This window comes from Miniopterus schreibersii (genome assembly GCF_964146895.1).
Source record: "Miniopterus schreibersii genome assembly, chromosome: 3".
NCBI classification, from domain to species: Eukaryota; Metazoa; Chordata; class Mammalia; order Chiroptera; family Miniopteridae; genus Miniopterus; species Miniopterus schreibersii.
In genome coordinates, this window is record NC_138103.1 from 32,016,374 (window position 1) to 32,038,492 (window position 22,119).

The following is a 22,119-nucleotide window of genomic DNA, read 5'->3' on the forward strand; positions in this document are numbered from 1 at the left end:
TTATGAGGAACAAAGCCATAGTTAGGCTTATGTGGACATTTTTGCCTCCCTCAGCCTTCGCCTTGCAATGTCAACGTAATGGCCATGATGAAATAAAGCATAGGAAGTGTGTTGTAAACTAGAGAGTGCTCTAAACTGCTTATTGATAGCACCATAATAAGAACAGCTACCAGATGCTGAGGGTTTATGAAAAGCCGGGCACGGTGCTAAGCACTTGAAGTTGTTATCTCATGGCATGAACACATCCACATCATAAACTGTAAGTAAAGCTCTCTTATAGTCATTTTACAAATAAGGTAACTGAATTAAAGTAACTTATTCAAGACTATAGGTGAGTAGTTTGTGAAGCCAGGGACCGTGTGGAATAAACATAGATACCTCAACTTATTATCATTAGTATCTTTAAAAAGAAATTTGAGAAGGTTAATTATGTGAATCTTTATCACATTTTCTTCTGGTTTAGCTAATTACTGCCTTTGTGACATTGCACAAGTTACCTAACTTCACTGTGACTCAGTTTCCTCATCTCTATAATGGGCATAATAATAGTACCTATGTCATGGTGTTGTTTTGATGATGAGAAAAGTAAAACTATGTAATGTATTTACAGGAGTGATATATTACTCTCTCTCTATACGTGTCACCATTTCCTCTGCCTTGTGTTGCTGACAAAAACCTACACAGAAATATGGAACCATGTGCTTTCTATCACCATTTATGGGACAAAAGATCTTAAGCCCAAGAAGAAGAGATGGGATCCCTGATATATAGAGAAATAAAGCAAAGAAACACAGAGAAACCTCTGAACTATAATCACTTATAAATATTTGCAATACTCTTAGCTGTTTAGGCAGTAGTTTAGCAAGTGCTAAGAAAGTTTGAGAGCTACAATAATGTCGCAGGTCTCTAAGGTTCTCCGTGAGCTTTATGGTGGTAGTGATGTCATCTGGAGGAAAGCCAGTCACACCAAAGAGGTCATTTTATTAAATCTATTCCAGGCAGCCATGTTTGAGGATACCTCAAGGGACTCTTCTGCTGATTAAGTTAGATAAGTGTTTGCCGAAGCGTGTTTCATCCCACACTAGTCTTGAGGAATGCTATGGGATAAAAGTATTTTATGAGCAAATAAATTTTGAACACTGCCTACTAAAGCCCCTTGGAAGTTAATAATACACGTAAGTGCATTAAAGGCTTCTGAAAGTTGTGTAGTTTTACACACACACACAAATACACACAAATTCTGTCTTTGCTCAACTCTAATATGTATGTTATTTGACCACATAATTTTTTTGACAATACTCTACTAATCTGTGGAACTACTGTTACATTAGCCACATTTTGGTAAGTACTGAGTTAGACTGTATTTCTGAATGGGAACTCGGCGGGGGTGCTTTGTCCCGCAGTACCCTTGACACCCCAGGTTCCGTCAGTTCTAAGCTTTCAATGACCGTTTAGGTTGAGCGCTGCAGGAGAGTGAGCCAGGAGGCCTCGGCTGCTGCATCAAGTCTATTTGTCTTGATGCCAGTTGCTGAAACTTTCTGGACTTTATTTTCTCATCTGTTAATCACATGATCAGATCAGATAATCTGTAAGGGTGTTCATCTCTAAAAACTGTTATTGAAAATAATTAAAAGTTATGCCTGGCCAGTGTGGCTCAGTGGTTGAGCATCGACCTAGGATCCAGGAGATCGCGTCTCGATTCCCAGTCAAGCACATGCCTGGGTTATGGGCTCGATCCCCAGTTGGGGGCGTGCAGGGGGCAGCTGATCAATGACTCTCTCATCATTGATGTTTCTGTCTCTTTCTCTCCCTCTCCCTTCTTCTCTCTGAAATCAATAAAGACATTTAAAAAAAGAAAAAATAATAATTAAAATTTAAATGATACTTTACAGTTCTCAAAATGCTGTTATGTGGCTCCTCTAGAGTGGGCCTGGATCCTTTTGGGAAGCTGGCAGTAAAGCCCAGCACCTACCTAATACTACAGATTAGGTTGGAAGTTTACTGAGTTTCATCTTCTGTAGAGACTGTGTCTTTGACACTTGGCCAGCTTTGTCTGTAGACCATCCTCAGCGCTGAAACCTCTCCCCGTATTGAAGAGATACTTGTTCCTAGTCCACCCACTCAGAATAGAAGCTAAGCTGCTGATATGATTTGAAGTGGGCTGGCCGCAGTGCCACGAGGTGCTGCTGAAAGAGAATTTCCGTAGCTGAGAAGTACTTGTGCACTCAAGTAGTGGAAAGTCTAAATCCAGGCAGACATGCAGCCATCTGGGACACGGTGGCTCTTTTTAGAGGCATATCAAAGTGGCCGGTGAAGCATTTAATGAGCTGGGCTTCATTTATTCGTTGAAAAAAAGGGATCACAACCTTAAAACCTAGGAAGGAATAAATGTATGGAGAAAAGAACATTTAATGCAGAGCAGGAACCATTAATCAAACACAGGAACCCTCTCTTGCTCCCCCCCCCCATCAATGCTGCATTGTTTTTGGTGTCAGATACATTTGTCATTCAGATTTTAGCTCTTTTAAACACTATCTGTGACTTTGGGCAACTTTATTTAACCTATCTGAACCTACTATAATCCTCTGTTAAGGAAAGCTATTCATCTCAACCAAATAAGGTTATTGTACAGATAACCTTAGATTATGGTTATGACGCACTGCACACACTTCATGGTTGGCACGAAAAAGGGATAGGAGTGATTTATAGATTCAAACACAACCTGTTAAAGAACTGGTGCCTCAACACCAGATACCGTCAGCTACTCCAGCGCACATCCATAGGACTTTCTGGGGTGAGGGAAACGTTCTTTGTGCTGCCAGTTCAGTAGCCACTAACCACACGTGGCTCTTAAGCACTTGGCATGTGGCTAGTGTGACTGAGGAACTGAATGTTAATTTAATTTAATTTAAATTTAAAGCTTAAATTTAGAAAGCCACATGTGGCTAATGGCTACTGTTTTGGACAGCACAGCTATAGATTGTAACAAACCACATTGGTGTGAAATTTTATGACAGCTAAAATTTCTCTAAAATGCTCAAGTTTACATCACAGATTCTACAGTTTAAAAAGTTGGTTGAGATCCTTTTAAAAGGAATCAACTAATTTAGCTTGAATTTAAAAAAGAATACAAGGTATTCTTTTATGGTGAATGTCATTAGCCCCATTTCTTGAAATCCTTCTATGCAAGATACTGTTGGAAGTTTTAGACTTTCATACTGTGAAAGAGAAAATACTCAGTAGATATCCCCAGGCATCTGTTGAATCTCACTGAAATTATGGTGTGCTTATGAGCAAGTATTTCATCTTAATAAATGTTCCCTGAAACAAAAGAAGAATATCACATTCTCTATTTATATGGTACAGAATTGTAAATCCAGCTATTAAGTCAAACACTTTTATTGTGATGTTTTTGGTGGGGTTTTTTGAAAATAAAATTTGAAAAGATCTCTTTTATAACTTTAAGCTTTTCTTGTAGTTTTTGCTCTTGATATTTCACTATAGGTTTAGTCTATGAATCTTATATCCTTTTACCGAGCTCTAATTTTTAACTATATATAATATTCCTTTCTGACTCTGTCAATCCTTTGTGTCATTGAGTTCCACTGTATCTGATATTGATTATTGCTATTTCTGCTTCATTTTATTTATATATTTTTTGTCCTATTTTCACTCTTTTTGTTGTTGTTAATCCTCACTTGAGGATATTTTTTTCCATTGATTTTTAGAGAGGTTGGAAGGGAAGGAGAGGGGGGGAGAGAGAGAGAAACACTGAGGTGAGAGAGACACATCGATTGGTTGCCTCCTACATGTGCCTCAACCTGCCGGGAATAGAACCTGCAACCCCGTTATGTGCCCTTGACTGGGGATCAAACCCACAACCCTTCTGTGTGGGGGCCGATGCTCTAACCACTGAGACACCAGCCAGGGCTTTCACTCTTTTTTTATCATTTCATTTTGATGATTTTATTATTTTTATTATATTTTTCTTTACTTTTATTGTTGACACTACTACAGATGTCCCCATGCCCCCCCCCCCTTTGCCCACCTTCACCCATTCCCTGTCCCCCCATCCTCTGGCCATCACCACACTGTTGTGTGTGTCTGTGTGTTATGCTTATATGTTCTTGGCTAATCTCTTCACCTTCTTTCATCCAGTCCCTAACCCTCCCTTCTGACAGCTGTCAGACTGTTCCATGTGTGATCGTTTTCTTATAGACAGAATAGAGCTGAATTTTATTTTAATCAGATCTACAAATGATTTATTAGTTTGAATAAAAACTAAGCATATTCATATATTGTGATTTCAGTGTTTTTGGTTCCTTTCTATCATTTTACTTTGTGTGTGTGTGTGTGTGTGTGTCATTGTATTTTTGTGATTTTCCTTTTTCACCTTGGTTATCATTTTGGCTTAATGGCTTACTCCTGTACTTCCACTGCCTTTCTTCCTTAATGAAGATGTTCTATTATAGTCTTCCTTAGATTACCTTCTGCCTTTCACCATTATATCAAAATCTATTCTGTATCTCTTACAACTTCGATCTACTGCTTCAATTAAATAAAACCTATCCTTCTCATTCCTGGAGACCTTGTACTTGTTCTTACCCCCCAGTCCCAGTTTGAGATCTTAGGAATAATTCATTCCTAAATCCTCATTATGGTAAATACATCCGCACCCCCCAATCCCTGACATTATTATTTCAAGCTATTATCTTTGTCATGTGACACTTTTGCTTCCATAATTCCTTCTCAAAAATTGTAAATTAATAACCTGTGTCTGTTGTTTCACTGTAATTTTAACTCTCCATACTACAAATGAGGAAACTAATGCTAGGCTATTTCATCATCTTTGTATTGAGCCTGCTCCTTCTCTCTGGAAATGAAAATGTTTTTTTGTTTTCTTTTAGTCTTAGGGTTCAGAGGTTCAGAGATTTCACAAGGCTGTACTTTTGGGAGGGCGTGTCTTTTTTTCATTATTGTTATTTTAGGACACCATGAGCCATTTAACCAGAAGATGTAAAGCTACTTGTTATTTAAGCATATATAATTTTTTTCTATTATTTCTTCATTTTCTATTTTTCTCCATCTTATTTTGAAATTCGTATTATTTACATTCTGGCCTTTAGTCTCTGTCTTCTAAGCCTTATCTTTTACTTATAATGTTAATTTCTTAGAACTTTTGCTCTATTGTAAGCTCTTTCTTCCACCTGATCTAGACAACTAATTTAGCTTAAAGTAGTGGCCATTCATTTTTCTGTTCTTCTGTTGCGTCTGAATATTGAAAGACCTTAACCAAAGAAAGACTTTAGCCTTTTAATTTGTATGTGTCTATTTGTGAAGCAAATTCCCTCAGTACCTACACCAGTCAGGCTACATGGGTTTCTCCAGCAATTAGAAGCTTACAGGCTGTGTAAGGTATGATTGTTTTTATTTTACTGAGCTGGTATGGTAGCACTGTGACCTTTCTTCTGAGGTGTCTCAGGGGAATCTCTTTGCTCTTGAGCCTCTCCTAGGGCTCATGTAGGAGGAACAGTTGCTATAAGGCTCCAACCGGAGAGCTAGGAATGATTCACTTCACCACTGTAGACCACCACCCATGCTTGGACCATCAGTGCCAGCAGGATCTGTCCGCTGCACTTCATGAAGCAAGTCGCAGAGGCAGGGCTCCCCCTGGGCAAGTCAAATGGATTCATTGATAGATGCTACCTGTGTCCTAGAGGGGCGTATGATCTGTGGTCTTCTTTGCTCTTCAGCACTTCCCTAAAACTCCTAAATAATTAAAACCCCGGTAATGAATCACATGGCACTTGTTCTTTCCTCAGGAGAAATCCCAGCCCCTCTAGTTAGATGTTATACTGGAAGTTGGATGTCAGGATAGAATTTTAGAGGGAGGGCTTTACATTTCCCATCAGATTTCCTGAGAAGGGTGTGATCTGTTGGCTTGATTGACTCAATAACATGTACATGGCTGCTTCGGGCTCAGGAGGAGTTGATTTAGGCAGAAATTTCAAAAGAAAATAGTACATTGAATCCATATTATTATAGAAAGGCTTTATCAACTAATATGCCTAATATTTTATTCACTGCCATTGCAATCCAGTCTTGTGATCTCATTGTATTTGGATCAAGGGAAAATAAAAGATCTGTTCAAGCACTGGTTTTCATTGATTCTGTTTCTGAGTTTATTGATAATGAAGAAATGTTTTGTGAGCACATGTCACTTTCTCCTGAAATTATTTAGGCCTACTTAACTACATTATAGGTTTTTCTTAGATATCATAAAATTTGGTACTTTGTAGATTTGACTTGTGCATGATCCATCTTTTGTGCTAATCATTTGTATATCTGGCCCCCTTAATTCATGACTAAATGTTTTTGTCTCTTTAATTTTCTCCTTCAAAATGATGATATCCTTCTGCTTAAATAATCTGACTAGTTTTTAATTCTCAGCATTGTTTGTTGCCTTTAAAGTAAGTTAATTGGTTTTGCCCTTGGGAGAGTGCACTTGAGGTTCATAGGCCATGAATTTTGGGACCACATCTTTGATGGCCTTCATCCTTATGAAACGTGACATCAAAGATAGCAATTTTGTTTGCATCGTTGGCCAGCACCTAATTAACTTTCCCGCCTCTTCATTCTTCAAGGGCCCTTTGATGTCTGCAGTAGCCTTGTGCTTTGAAAGACTAGAAAATGGCGAGAGGGAGGGTCTTTCTTTACTGAGTCCACGTTCCACTGAAATATTAAGTAATGGTATTATTTTAGAAACAAACTGCAGTGCAACTGTGGTAATCAAAGTAATTACTCATCTATTTGCAGAAGCAAAAGTCTTTAATTTACCAAGGGTCTCAATTTACAGAGAGAGAATTTCTCCCTAAGATAGCGTGCGAGGTGGAGACTCATCTTTGGGAGAAACCAGAAGCAAGGCAAGACTGGGCTTGCAGATTTGAGTTAGGAAGTTATACTTGGGAGTGGCAGGATGCACTTGTGGGGTTGTGACAATATTCATTAAAATGGTGAAGGCTTTGGTCTGTTAGGAGAAGGCAAAGCTCCCAAAAACGGACTGCAGATGATCCGTATTGGGCTTAATGAACCCAGCGCGCGTGGTGTGGCTCTTTCAGTGAGGTGGATCTCCAGGTCCAACCTCAGCTTCACTCTTTGCTAATCCTTTGATTCTCACATACGACTTAATCCCTGACTTTTAATTTTTCAATTTGTAGAAATGTCAAAAGTACTTTTAGCACTTCAGAATAAAAAGAGGTGGTTTATAGAAAGGGTCACAGTAATGTGTCTGCCACAGATTTCAGTTTCTTCCCTTGATTGTCAAAAATAGGGACAATGAGTTGTCATAATTCAGGAACAGTAATGGGATGCCATTTTCCACCCATGGAGTGAACGAAATCAAACTATTTGCCTCTCCTGTTGAGAGTGGTAAGTGGTGCCACCTGTTCAGAGAGCAGTTCAGAATATCAGTTTGAGTATTTTTCAAACTGGACACTTGACCCAGCAACCCAGTGCTAGGAATTTACCGCACAGTAAGCCAAAGTAGGAGCTCAATAAATACGTTCAAGAATGGCCCAGACGGCACTGTGTGCACTGGCAGTCCATTGTAAACAGCCTAAGTGTCCAGCGCAAGGCAAGCAGTCAGTGTTGTTGGGGCTGTCTCCGTGCCTGCCCTCGATGGCGATTTCCTATATGAAAAGACTCAAAAGTTTATTTTGGTGGCAGAAATTCAGGTTTGCTTTATTTAAATATAATTTCAAGATCCTGGTTATTATTTGAGCTCTTAAAAAATATGTTTTTGAAATTGTGAACTACATATAACATAAAACTTACCAGCTTGACCATGTTTAAGTGTACACTTCAGTGGCATTTAGTACATTCACATTGTGGTGGTGCCGTCACCGTCATCCTTCCACAGCACCCTTTTCATCTTGCAGAACTAAAACTCTATACCCTTTGAACACTAACTCATTAGTTCCCTTTCCCTCCAGCCCCTGGCAACCACCATCCTACTTTCTGTCTCTGTGAATTTGACTATTCTAGTAGAATCAGAATAGTTTTCCTTTTTTAACTGGCTTATTTCACTCTGATGTCCTCAAGGTTCATCTGTGCTGTAATGTGTCAGAATTTCCTTCCTTTTTAAGGCTGCATAATATTCCATTGGGGGGGGGTTGGTTTTCTTTCTTGTGTTCATCCATCAGTGGACACTTGGGCTGCATCCACCGCTTGGCAGTTGTGAATACAAGTAATGCTGCTACGAACATGGGCATGCGAATATTTCTGCAAGTCGCTGCTTTCAGTTGTTTAGATATATTCCTTGAGCTTTTAAATTCAGTTTATAAATATTACTGCTATATTAATGAATCTAGCAGATTTTAGTAGTAACTTTAAGAGGCCTTTAAATGATACTTGATTTTGTTTTCATTCTTGTTAATGAAACACCTCCATAACTTTTGAACTGCTTTATATATTAGATACATCTAATATATTCAATTGTGCAACTTAAAAACCTTGGCAATAACTCAACTCTTAAACAGCTAAGTAAAAAACTAAATTTATCAATACTTAAACCCATGAATATTAATTTATAAAAACTTGAATTTCACTGAACTGTTCTAATTCTGTATATATGCATAGTCACATTTAACTTAAAAATCACAACTCTAAATAACTTAGTCATTTATCTTAAATTGTGGTTACAGGGCAATCTAATGGAATGGGCCAAACGCTGTTAAATCTTACAGGTACATAATATTCACACAGATTTCTTAAAGCAAAAATGTAATGGCTTTGATTCTCTTAAACATTTCTGTACTTAATTGTAAAATTTTGACATCAAGGAAGACAATTTCCATCTCAGTTATTTGAGTTTATTTAATCCTAAATATTTAGAGCCAGCATGAAGTCTGAATCTGCAGACATTCGGGGCAAATTTTATTGAAACTATAAAAACTATCATATTTCATATAATTTTGGGGTTGCCCTCTCTGCATGCTCCAATTATGTCTGTGATCAGAGATTTCAACTGGCACACCGACTAGATTCTCAATTACAATCCCAATAGGATGCACCAAACCTTATTTATAATTGCTATGTGGAGAAACTCCATCAACCAAAAAAGACGGTCACATAGCCAGGACCATTAGACACATTCCAGTTTATTCCCACTCAGGTCTGTAGCTCTCACACAGTGATCACTTGATTACATGCTGCATTTCCTTGGTTCCTGAGAATGGAAATGTCTTCTTGCCTATGACAACATAGGTATATACGCACGAATCTACAAAAAAAGCACGTTTTATATTTTTATGTGAAAAATAGACTTTTCCTCAACTTCTTCAGAGCTTGATTTACTTTATTCTGAGTCTGATATTGATTTAAAATGGCAAAATAATGTGTTGTCTGGGAGACAATAGAGTAGTTTAAAAAATTTACAGCCTGGCAATTTGTGGTGTGGGAGGCATGCTTATTTACAAGGTTGACATATCTACATGTATACTACAGAGATTGTCTTTTTCAAAAACGTGATTTGTAGCCAGCACATCTGTTGTTCTTATGTAAGGGATTAAAACCAACTATTTTTGTTGAAGTTCAGCTGCAGAGTAACAGAATGCTAATAAGCACAGCTTGCTAAAAAAGTTACCTAATTTAGATTTTGTTTCTTTATGTTGAACTCTAAAGTGTTCTCCTCTCTATGGAAAAGCCTCATTGTTTATTTAAAAAAATAGAAGTTTTATGTGGCTTGAAGTTGTATTTTTGTCATTCTATAGCTTTTTTTTAGATGATATCGGAAGTCTTTCTGGCTTAGCATTTTGAATGTTAAATTATAGCCAAGTTTGATTTCTTCCAGTAACACTATTTCATAAGAATCTTACCAGCAGCCGTGGCCGGGCGGCGCAGTGGTTGGAGCATTGCCCGGCGCCCTGAAAGGCTGTGGCTTCCCCTCTGCGTCGCGCATGCCTCGGGCGAGTTTGATCCCTGGTCAGGACACATGCGGGCGGCACCTTTGCATCGCTGTCTCTGTCTCTCTGTCTCTCTCTTCCTGGCCCCCTTCTGCCCCTTCCTCTCTCTAAAAATCAGTAAATATTATCCTTGGTTGAGGATTGAAAAAATCTTATCAAGATTATGGACTCTTCTTCCTTTGAATGTGAGGTTTTCTCTTACAAAAATCTCAAGCTTATTCTTGCTTTTCCCTTCAGATGGAATTGCCATTTGCACTTGGGTTTATTAGGAAACCCTGACCATTATGTTACATTCCGGAGTTAATAAACTGTGTGCATACAATCTCTGTGAAAGGGAAAAACTTCCCCATATATTTCTGTTGTAATTTTATTATAAATGTGAAACACCTAATTGGTCAGTTTTCAGGAAGCTGACCTCTGATTCTGTGTTTCTCAAAACAGCGGCGACAACACTCAAAAACTATTTAATGATTCAGTTCTGCTTAAAAGAATATATACGGATCATCTAAAAGGTTCCTTGAAGTAATAAGTTATAGCAGGAGAGGGACAGAGTGGGAATGCCTAGCTTGCAAGTTGCCCATAGTCTAGATCAGTCCTTCGTAAACCTTAAGGTGCGTATGGATCTCCTGAATATCTTGTCAAAATGCAGATTCTAGTTCAGTGATTCTGGAGTGGGCCCTGAGTCTGCATTTCTCACCAGCTCCCAGGGGATACACTATGTCGATGGCCCATGGACCACACTTTGAGATGCAGGGATCTAAATAGACTGTCCTTAATATTCCTAGAAGAGTCTACCTACGAATCACATGTGACATACATTTGCTAACGTTTTTATCGTCATCATAACAGAGCTGAGCAATGATGGCACAGTCATCTTCTAGAGAATGGAGATCCTATACTATTCACTTACTTGGAAAGAACCCATGACTGTGAGCCTTCTTAGTACTGTCTTTCTAGCTAGTTGAGCTACACATAGAACTAAACAGACTGACACAAAAACAAAAATCAAGCTATTGGAACTAAATGTTCATAAACAGATTAGGCTGGTCAAATGTATTTGTGATTTGCATGGATGTATCTTTATTGGTTCTATTTTGATTTTTTGAACTCTTATCTACCTAGTAAGGAAAGAAAATCTTTGCCAGGCAAAGAGAAGTTATTCAAGCAGGTGCCATCTGGGTGCAGGTGGGGAATGTGAGTGAGTCAGGAGTGCTGGAGTGGCTGGGCAGCGGTGTCATAGAGAGGGCACATGTCACTCCATCGCTGCCATGAGGCGTGGCTGCCTAGCATGACCAGAGCTTCCAACTTTCCAAGAAAAGCCAGAAATAAAGATTTCATGTGAAATTTCCCAATTTAAAAATGTTGGCTACTAATTTAAATTCTTTTAAAACATTATACGGGCCAAGAAAACACATCTGTGTCCCAGACACAGCCCTTGAGCCACCCACTTACAATGTCTAATGTAGACTGAAGTCTCATAACTGAAGTCTCATAACTGAAAAATTATGAATTTTCAAAATGAAACTTTCTGGCCTTTTGTCTTTAGACACTTTAGTCAGAAGAAATACCCTCTGCTTTATGTATTTGGAGGTACTGGTGTAAGAGTGGTGTGTGATCAGTAAACCTGTCTTTTCATCTTCTTTCACACTGCAGATTACCGGACTGGCCCGTGTTTCACTCAGGTCAACAACCAGATGTGCCAAGGTCAGCTGACAGGCATTGTCTGCACCAAGACTCTGTGCTGTGCCACCATCGGGCGGGCCTGGGGCCACCCCTGTGAGATGTGTCCAGCCCAGCCTCAGCCCTGCAGGCGGGGCTTTATCCCCAACATCCGCACCGGAGCTTGCCAAGGTGAGTTAGCCGGCTGCCTGTGTGCAGAGTCACCCGCGTGTCAGGTCTCCTTTCATGGCACTGGGAGGACATGCCACTAGGGGTGGTGACCTTTAACCCTGTACCATTTCCAAGAGGGGTTCATCAGCAAGCCTGACGAGAGATGGCTTATCTTTTGTCCACCTAATAAATAATAATTATTGTTCAACTCTTGACATAAATGGAGAAATGAAAGGTAACATGAAAAACTGGGGGGGAAATTTTAAATACAGTTTAAAATATTTATACAATCAGAAGATAAATCACTCCATGTCTTCATCCACTTGGCATTACAAGCTCCCTCCCACGACTCCTCAAACTATGCACACGTAAATACCCAGGAAAACATTTTCTCCCTTTTTCCTGATCTCATTCAAGATATGAGAACCTAAGCCCAGGCAACAAGGAGAAGAGAGCTGCCCGATACTGTTATAAATAGTGTCTTCAATGACAAATCATGAATTTCTTCCATGATTACAGTTTTTTAAAGCTTATAACTTTGTTGTTTACAATCTTGTCTCCAGGCAATCTTCCCAACCACATTCTGATATATATTGTATATATCAGGGCTATTTATATATTGGGACCCTGAGGATACTGCAACAGTGAACTCCAAGCCAAGTAGCTGAAAATTGTGACATATTTACTAGATAATTAATTTTCAGCCACTATGATTCTTACCCTTTTTTGGGCTACATCTCTGTTATCATATGTACTAAACCCATTTTTAGAGCTTAGAAACAGAGCTCTGTAATAAACTCTCAGGCAGTACGATCACGGGAAAATGGAAAAGTACTTTTGTATTATTCAAAGAAATGGTATTACTCATATTTGAGACATGGGGAGTTAGGTTTATAATTAAATCATATACAGAGTTAGATCTGAAGTTTTTCAAATTGATGTTAGCCTCCTTTGCCAGAGGCAGAGAGGTTACCTACTCAGCCCATGTGAATGGCATATTACAGAAAGCCACTGCAGTGTCCGAAAACGCGAATGAGAATTGTAGATCGAGGAGCTTGTACATAGCCCCAATTCGATACAACTCACAGTCTGATTATATATAGTTCCTGGTAAAGCAACAATTTTTATATAGAAGATAAGCAATACTATAAACTATATAGTGTTCACTGCACTACATAGGTTTCCTAGATTAGTATGTTGAGTACCATATAATTTATCTAGATTACTGTTAAAGATGAAGTACTATATAGATTTACTCGGTTACTACTGACTAGATTTAGTAGAGTAACACCTTTTGTTTATCCTACAGCGTTGTTTACCGTCTCATATACTTAATTACTGCCCTTTTTTTTTCCTCTGCCTGCTAGAATGTAAGCTTCATTAGGGCAGAGATCGGCTTTATTCACGAATATCTCTGTTTTATTCATTAATAACAGTGCCTAACATGCAGTTGAAGCTCAGTAAATATCTTTTGAGTTAATAAATGGGACTAAAATGAAAATACTTCCAAAAACCACTTTTCATAGAAATAGTCCGGCTTGAGAAAAGCCCTTAACTCCAACCAGAACATCCCAGATTATTAACTCTCCTCATCTTCTGTATTTGCACTCATGCTTGTCTACCCTGGTATTTTGTCAGAGCTTTGAACATGGTTATTAAAAATGTATGACCTGATCTCGAACTTTCTGAGTGTCCTTCAGGATTTGGTAATGTCTGAAGGCTTATTTATTTGATTATATTTATGCAGCAGAGATAAGTTTTGGGCTCCATTTGCCTAAAACATTCGAATGGATTAATAGAGCAACAGGAGCAAAATGAAATTTGCCACATGGTTAAGCTGTCTGGAAAAGCCAGTTTAAAAAGCTCTGCTTTATTTCAAAATCATGGCATAGTCAGAAAGTTCTCAATTAAATACCAACCCTCAGTTCAGGCTATTTTAAGAGCACATCTTACTGTGATTTTATTTTTCCCTTTAAATTCCTAGACTGTTTCCCAAATACTGCTGCCAAATTAACTTGGAAGATATAGGGCATGAAAAAAATAACATAATAAAACATGATATGTACATGTCATAACTTTTCTTTATAATAGTGATCTTTAATAGGATAATTGAATATTTTATAGAGTTAATAAATTTCAGCTGTGTAGATGATAACTGTTGTAAATAGCTTAATATTGGTTCTAAAACATGGTTCATATTAACGAAGGGAGGACATTCTGAAGTTCTGAACATAATGTTATCTCATAGGTGACGCAAGTAGAAAACTACCTTGGCTATGGCTTAAGAGGGACTGAAACATGCTCATGTAATAAACAGGATAACTGAGAAATGAAGACGACAGAAAATTAAAATGACATTTTTCAAAAATTAAGCTACAAGGGAAGTATTCAATATAACTGTTGCTATAATAACTTCCTGGCTTTAAATAAGCAGTGCGGAAAGGTGGACATCCCTAGGGTGCTGTGAGTTCAGGCATCACGATTCTTCACTCCTTCCATATTGAGAGTCTTTTCAGTTCTAGCTCTTGTACCTACGTCTGATTTGCATTTAATCTTGTACTTTCTTCCATTTTATCACACAGTAAAAGGACCATAGATCTTAAAAGTTAAGGTCTCATAAAATGAAAGTTTTAAAATTTGGTGTTAGGCCCTTTTTCAAGAATATTTACAAATTTTAAACTGCCAGGTGCATATGTTGCATTATTTTCTTGTGAATAGTTTCTTCTCTTTTAACCTTTACAGTCCAGTGAATCTACTCTAATTAGAAAGTATTTTATTTTAGATCAGCACTTGACTTTGGTTCTTTTGGATTTTCAAATGAACAACCTGCATTTACATTTCAAAAAATATATTAACATAAAATTTGCATAATTGTTAATTTATGTTATTTGAGCTTTAGGAATTAGGCTTCTAAACAAAAATGGCAGAAGACATTTGCTCATTAAATTCCATCTTTTGCTTTACTGTGGACAGTAGTAATAGACCGATGCTGAGCCTCTGCTCCATCCTAGACAACATGAGAGGCATGGAATTTAGACATAGACCAAGAGTCAGGCCCTAGCTAGGACCCAGGACAAGCACTTGAATAAAGACATGGCAGCCCACACCCTAAATCACTCCCTGCAAAACAAATGCTGCTGTGTACTCTTTTCCAGTGGTATTACTGTACAGAAATACTTAATTCCTTTACTTGGACTGCACGTGAATAATGTAGAGAAGGTTAATCTCATCTGAAACTGGGTGGACATGGCTGGTACCTCAGTTGTAGACTGAGAGGAAGATGCCCACACTAGAAAGTTATTTCTAGACCTTCAAAATAGCACTAAATAAAAAGGAGATTTGTTTCATTTGATGAGTATAAACTATTAAAGACAAATTTTTCTTGGCTGTCTATATTGACTAAGTTAACCAGATCATTACAGAGTTCAACTTCAGTTCATACTGTGTGCATACAAGCCATTCCAATACAATCCAGAAGTGTTACTTAAAAATATGCTTGATTATAGAAACTCTTATTTAAAATAGCAGAACATTTCCCTTTCTTCTAACTTGACAAATCTAATAAGAAATGAGGAATAGAAAACAAGGCATTCTGACAGAAAGCTCTACAACCCCTAATGAAAAGCAGTGATGAACACACGCCCTTGGGGAGTCGCTGGGACAGGAGAACCTCCTGAGCACTGGTCGTGAGCACCAGCGCCCTGACGCGCTGCTCAGGGGCTGTGGACGGTCCCCTGCAGAGGACGAGCGCGTCCCTGTAAGAGGGAGATGTCCTGCGGACTCTCAGTGTGAAGAAGGGGTGCAGGAGAAACGAGGTAAATCGTGTCTAGTACCCGCTACCCGCCTTCCCGCCCAGCGGGCCCTGGAGGTGAAGGAGAGGGGGGCAGAGGGCCTAAGAAGCCCTAGCGAGCAGCCTGGAGGGTCAGCCCCTGAAAGGCCTAAGGTGGGAGCCACACCACCACCCAAGAGTTGAAGATGAACTGGGGCGGGGGTCGGGGGGGTGGGGGGGTGGGGGGGTGTAGGAGTTTGGTGTGAAACTGCTTCAAGCAGTATTTACTCTGGAAGTTTTCAAAGCAACCCATTTCCTCTTGGCTATCCTTCCCCTTTCTTGCTTCAGCAGGAAATGGCACCATTTAAAGAGTAATAAAGAGAAAAGGCCTACAGAAAAAAACTGGAAAAAAGAGGGACGAACATAAAGGAAAGGCAGATGAATTTGCTTCAAAGAATCCCCCCAAAAATACCCAGTTCACATACTTCTCTCTTATTTCATGGAAATGAAAAACAATACGGTCCTTTTCAAAAGTACCCAAAGGAGAGTTATAGGAGTTCAGTAAAGACCCTCAGAGAGAAAAATGAATTGATAATGCTCAAGAAAGAAATTGAAGAAGGATTTGAATCTTTACCTAGTGGAAGTCGAGCCATGCATGTATACAGATATAAATACAGACGGCCAGGAAACTGAAAAGAGTCCGTGACCGTGGTTAAGCTTAAGGAAATCAATTATCAGTGGCGGAGAATGATTGTAAAGAAGCTGATCCATAATGAAGTCACACTAGAGAAAGCTGATGAAAGGAACTGAAAAAAAGGCTTAAAGATAAAATAGAAACATTTTCTAAACTAGATAAAGGCTTCAATCTGTAGATTGGAAGGCGCAAAACTTTAATAAAAAGGAAAGGTAAAGAGAATCCTGTGGGCGTAAGAAAGCATAAGCAAGTTTATTTTTGTAAAGGGAATATCCCAACTTTTCTCAGACTTGTGTAGAGCAACTCATAGACCAGAAAAACAGTGTGGCAGTTTCTACACACTTCTGAGGTAATAATCTCTACTTGATTTGACTTATATTTAAATAAAATTACTTTAGTTTCTCTGTAGAGTATTCATGATAGGGGCCAGAGTGGAAGCGAAGAAAGGTCCCTGCAATAGTAGAGGCAGTAAATGGTGGAGCTTGAGACCAGAATAGAGGCAGGGGGGAGATCTGAGGTGTATTTGGGCAAGCACTTGTTGCTGATGGGATGACGTGAGACACGAGTGACAGGAGAAGTGGAGTTTATCTCCTAGGTCCCTGACTTAGACAACGGATAAATGATGATGACATGTGTTGAGATAAGGAACACTGAGAGAGAGTCATGCTCTGTTCTTTCTATGACAAGTACAGGGTCCTACAGGTAGTAAGTTACCGATATTTGCTTGTTGGGATGATGATTTTTCATTTGAATTCTGCGGATACATAAATAGGTATCCTGGCTAAATCAAACCATATTGAGTGGTTGCCAAGATGCCCAGTATTTCTCAGATTTCAGGATGAGAGAGACCTATTCTTCAGTTGCTGTTTTTAAAGACTGACATTCCTTTTTATAGAAAAACAAGAACCATGTGGGAATATACATGGAGACTAGAAATAAGAACTTACATTTTAAAAGTGGAACCAATATGGCAAACATTCATTTTTATAGAAATACAAGTACTATGTATGAATATCTATGGAGTGTAAATATAAGAACTTACATTTTAAGAGTGGATCTAATTTGGTGTCAGGCAAAGTTTAAAAACATTCACTGTTAAGTCAAATAATAGGAATTGGTCCTTGGTTCCCATAGATATAAATTAAATGAACCATTTTTATATGCCTTTGCCACTGCACAAATTGTTCCATATTTTAATGTGAACTAAAAATAATATACCATCTAATACTAATTTATGTAATAAAATCAGTTTGATCTTTTACAGCAAGTTTATTTGGAGAAGTTGGAGAAGAAGCGAGTTCATGAACTAGAATTACTGTTGCTTTGTTACATTATTTGTAACCTTATAGACATAGACTGAAGTGATTATATAAGGTTTAAACTCCCAAAGACTTAATTTTGTTCCATAAAATTCTTACATGTGATTTGAAGTAATTCAACATGTAAAGGAATAATAACGTTGTGCCTGAATTGAAGGGCTAAACGGAAACACATCTGTATAGTAATCTGGGCAGTGGAAAACTAATCAAATGTTAGTAGTTACTTAGGGTAGCATTTTGAAGATGTAGAAACTCTCACATAGTTGGAAGGTCTGAGGCTTGCTCTTTTTAGTTTTATAGAGAGCACTTGTGTGTGCTTCTATGTTCAGGTTGATTATTTCTATAAGATTTCTTTAAAATTTCCTTTTTTAACGATTAACTTGATCTACCTAAAAGAAATTAATTCTGTATAGCTGTGTCGTCTAGGATACTTCAAAAATAAAGGTTTTATTTTCCCTTCAAGGAAAGTACTTTTTAGGCAATTGCAACATAAACCCTGTAAAGTCATTTTGCTTTTTTCTTTGAAAAGTTACTGAATCTACTAAATATGTAGTCAGAAGATTTTATGAATAGTATTAAGGGATTTATAGGTTTGGCCTCATTTTTCAGCTTATACCATGATATTCTTTCTCTGCTTTATCTGCCAGGAAAAGAGGTTTCTAGGGATGTTTTATACCACATTGTAATGAGAGTGGAAATGTAGTACATTTTAAACATAATGTGGTTTGAATGTTCTGAATTAAACTGTTTGGTATATAAACTTCTTGTCATATATTTCATTGTAGTTGCTTTTTGTTTGAGTCAGATATCCTTTAATAAGACTGTTTTTGTGGACTGAGAGAGCACATAAAGTAAAAATAACTATGTAAAGGTGCCAAGATCAGGTTATGGTTGATAGTTTAGATCTGTACAAAGTTTTGTTACTTTTTTTGGCCTTTTGATACAGGTTTCAGTTAAGACCCTTTTTACACATTAGTATAGTAGTGTATCACAGTAACCGCGTTCAATCAATATGATTGGAAAACTGTGTAAGAGCCTTCTTTCTGACTCATGTATTGAGGCGCATTTCCTATGAGCAGGTTGTACTAAGCAAGGCAAGGCACCTGATAAGAGTTCCACCTGGAATGCTTAGGCTTTCACCTACTCAGAGTTACCCTGTAGGGGGTAGAGGGGGGAGATAAATGGTGATGGAAGGAGACTTGACTTGGGGTGGGGAACACACAATACAATATACAGATGATGTATTACAGAATTGTACACCTGAAACCTATATAATTTTATTAACCAATGTCACCCCAATAAATTCAGTTAAGAAATGCATCTACTGTAATTTCAGTATAAAAATATTTTGGATTGTTGTAATCAGTTTTATAGAGATAACTAAAGTGAGGAAGAAATAATGATACTAGTCCCTTTTGTAGGCTTGAATTCTCTTTTACATGCCAACATACACCAAACTTGTGGGCTTATCACAAAATAATAGGGTAAATTAGTATTTACTGACATAGAGATGTACCCACAAAATATTTTTTTAATGAGAAAAAGCAAGATGCAGAACAACACACAAAGTATGATCTTATTTGTGTTAAACAGACCACCACTCTGAACGTGTAAGAGTGAAAGAACAGATAGCTAACTTATTTCAATGGTTATCTCTTTAATTTTCTATTTTTTGTATCATTAACATTTATCACAATGAGCATGTTATTTTGTAATTAAAGATATAATATTAATAAATGTGTTATGCTAGCTTATTAGCTTAAATGTAAATTTGCATATTTATATATTATTTTTATTTTATATACGGTGTTTATCATGACAATACACTGAATTAGAGATTATTATCTTTTACATAGAGAGAAAATAAGGCCCATTTACATAGATATAAAATGACAGGTTCAAGAACTCTGAATCAAAGGATTTTTCCCAGTCCTGGATAGTATGTCAGCTTGTAGTTTTTTTGTACACGCTCTTTATCAAGCTGAGGAAGTTTTCTTTTATTCCAGGTTTACTGAGATTTTTAAAATGAGTGAGTGTTGAGTTCTGTCACTTGCTTTTTTTCACATCTACCAGATAATCATATGTTTTCTCTTCTTTAATCTGTTAATATAATGAATTAAATTGATTGATGTTTGAATGTTCAAACAACTTTAAATTCCTGGGATAACCCCACTTGGTCATGATGTTTTAGCTTTTTCATATATTGCTAAAGTCGACTTGCTAAGAATTTTGGTGTGCCTGTTCCAAAAATATATTATTCTATTGTTTTCTTTCTCATAATATATTTGTCTGGCTTTGGTGTTGTTAGGGTGACGTTAACGCCATAAAATGAGCGAGGCAGTGTCCCCTCTTTTCTTTAAGAATTTGTATACAGCTGCTATTGTTTCTTCTAAAGTGTTTGAAAGAGTTCAATGGTAAAGCCACCTAGCCTGAAATTTTCTTTGTGGAAAGATTTTAAAATATGAACTAAATTGCTTTAATAGATGCAGATCTACACATATTATTAATATGTTTGTTCTTGAGTGAGCCTTAGTATTCTCTTCTAGGGAATTTGTATATTTTGTCTTGATTGGCGCATATGGTGGCATATAGTTAGTTGTTAATACTATTTCCTTTGATCCTTTTAATCTCTACAGAATTTGTAGTGATGCATCTGCTCTTATTCCTGATATTAATTACTCATTTCTTCTCTGTCTTCTTTTTCTTGATCAGTCTTGACAGAGATCTATCAGTTTTGCTTATTTACAGAGAGCCAGGTTTTGTAGTTATTCATTACTTTTGTTGTTTTACAGCTGTTCTCTTATCATTATTTTTTTTTTACTTCTGTTTACTTTAGGTCTAATTTCTTTTTTAAATTGCTTAATATAAAAACTTAAATCACCAGTTTTAGATCTTTCTCTTTTAAAAAAATTAGCATTTTAATGCTGTATATTTATTTCCACATATCACTTTACCCGCATCACACTAGTTTTGATATCTTGTGCTTTCATTTTCATTTAATTCAAAATACGTTCTAATTTTTCATGGGATTTCTTCTTTGACCCATGCGTCATTTCAAAGTATATTGTTTAAATTCCAAATATTTGGGGATTTCCCAGATGTTTTCTATTATTAATTTCTAGTTTAACTCTGTTGTGTTTAGAGAACATAGTATGGATGATTTTAATTCTTTTATATTAAATGATTCTTTTTACATGGCCTCAGAATACAGTTCTGTCTTGGTAAGTTTTCCATGTGTTCTTAAAAATAATGCATTTTCTGCCAAAGTTGAGTGGAGTGTTCTATAACTGTAAATTTGGACACTTTGATTGAAAGTATAGTTCAGATCTTATATATCCTTGCTGAGTTTTAGTCTACTTATTCTATTTGTTACTAAGAGAGGGATGTGGAAATTTCCAACTGTAATTGTGGATTTGTTTATTTTTCTTTTCAGTTCTATCACTTTTTGTTCTGGGTAAACAGTTTATAATCTGTGCATACACATTTCACATTATTATGTCCTCTCAATGAATTGAGCCCTTTGTCGTTATGAAATATCCATCTTTATCTATGGTAATATTTCTTGTTCTGATGAACACTTTGTATAATATTAACATAGCCACTCCAGCTTTATTTTGATTAATGAACATGGTATATCTTTGTCATCCTACTTTTTAAGCTACCTCTGTTACAGTGGGTTACCTATAGGCAATATAAAATTGTGTCTTGCCTTTTTAAATTAAATTTGACAATCTCAGCCTTTTTAGTTGGATTATTTATACCATTTACATTTCATGTAATTATCAACATTATTGGGTTTAAATCTATATCTTACTATTTCTTGTCTGTTTGCCCCACCTATTCTTTATTCCTCTTTTTCTCTTTACCTGGTTCTATTAGATAGATTATATTTTAACATTCCATTTAATCTCCACAATTGGATTACTTGCTCTACTTCTTTGTTTATATTTTAATGTGTTTGTCTTTTCATATTTAACTTACTTCAGACTATTTTCAAATAATATTATGCCACTTTATAATGTAATAAATGATGTATTCTTCCCTTTTCCCCTTCAATCCTCCATGCTATGTAGTTGTACTTTCTACTTCTCTGTATTTTATATCCTCTAGAATACACTGTTGTTATTGTTGTTGTTATTTTCAACAACCAGTTATCTTTAAGTTTATTTAAAACTGAGAAATATGTTTTTTGTATTTGTCAACATATTTAGTTTCCAGTGGTTTTCATTTTTTGTGTAGACCATAATTTGCATCTCATTTTTGTTTTTCCTGAAGAATTTCCTTTAATATTTTTTGTAGATGCTCAGCTTTCATTTGTCTGAAAATCTTTATTACAGTTTCTTGAATTTAATTTTGTCAACATTAAGGATATCTTTTCCTAAATGGATGAAATTAATAGACGGCTTAAAGGATCAGGAAGATAACTGCCATGTCTAAAACAGAAAAGGCTTTAAATTTACAAAAAGAGTACAACCACGTCAATATAGCAATGTTTAAGGGATAGACAACTTTCAGATGAGGAAATCTAAAAGCTTAACAAGCACA

The 22,119-nt window shown here is 36.9% G+C and overlaps 1 protein-coding gene across 2 annotated transcripts in view; it reads left to right on the top strand.

The window, feature by feature from the left end:
* FBN2 (fibrillin 2) overlaps nucleotides 1-22,119 on the top strand; it is a 218,363-nt gene that overhangs the window by 47,716 nt on the left and 148,528 nt on the right. For both annotated transcript variants that reach the window (XM_081133119.1, XM_081133118.1), the window contains exon 6: nucleotides 11,616-11,813. In XM_081133119.1, the coding sequence (XP_080989245.1) occupies nucleotides 11,616-11,813 (198 nt within the window). The remainder of the gene's footprint in view (nucleotides 1-11,615; nucleotides 11,814-22,119) is intronic.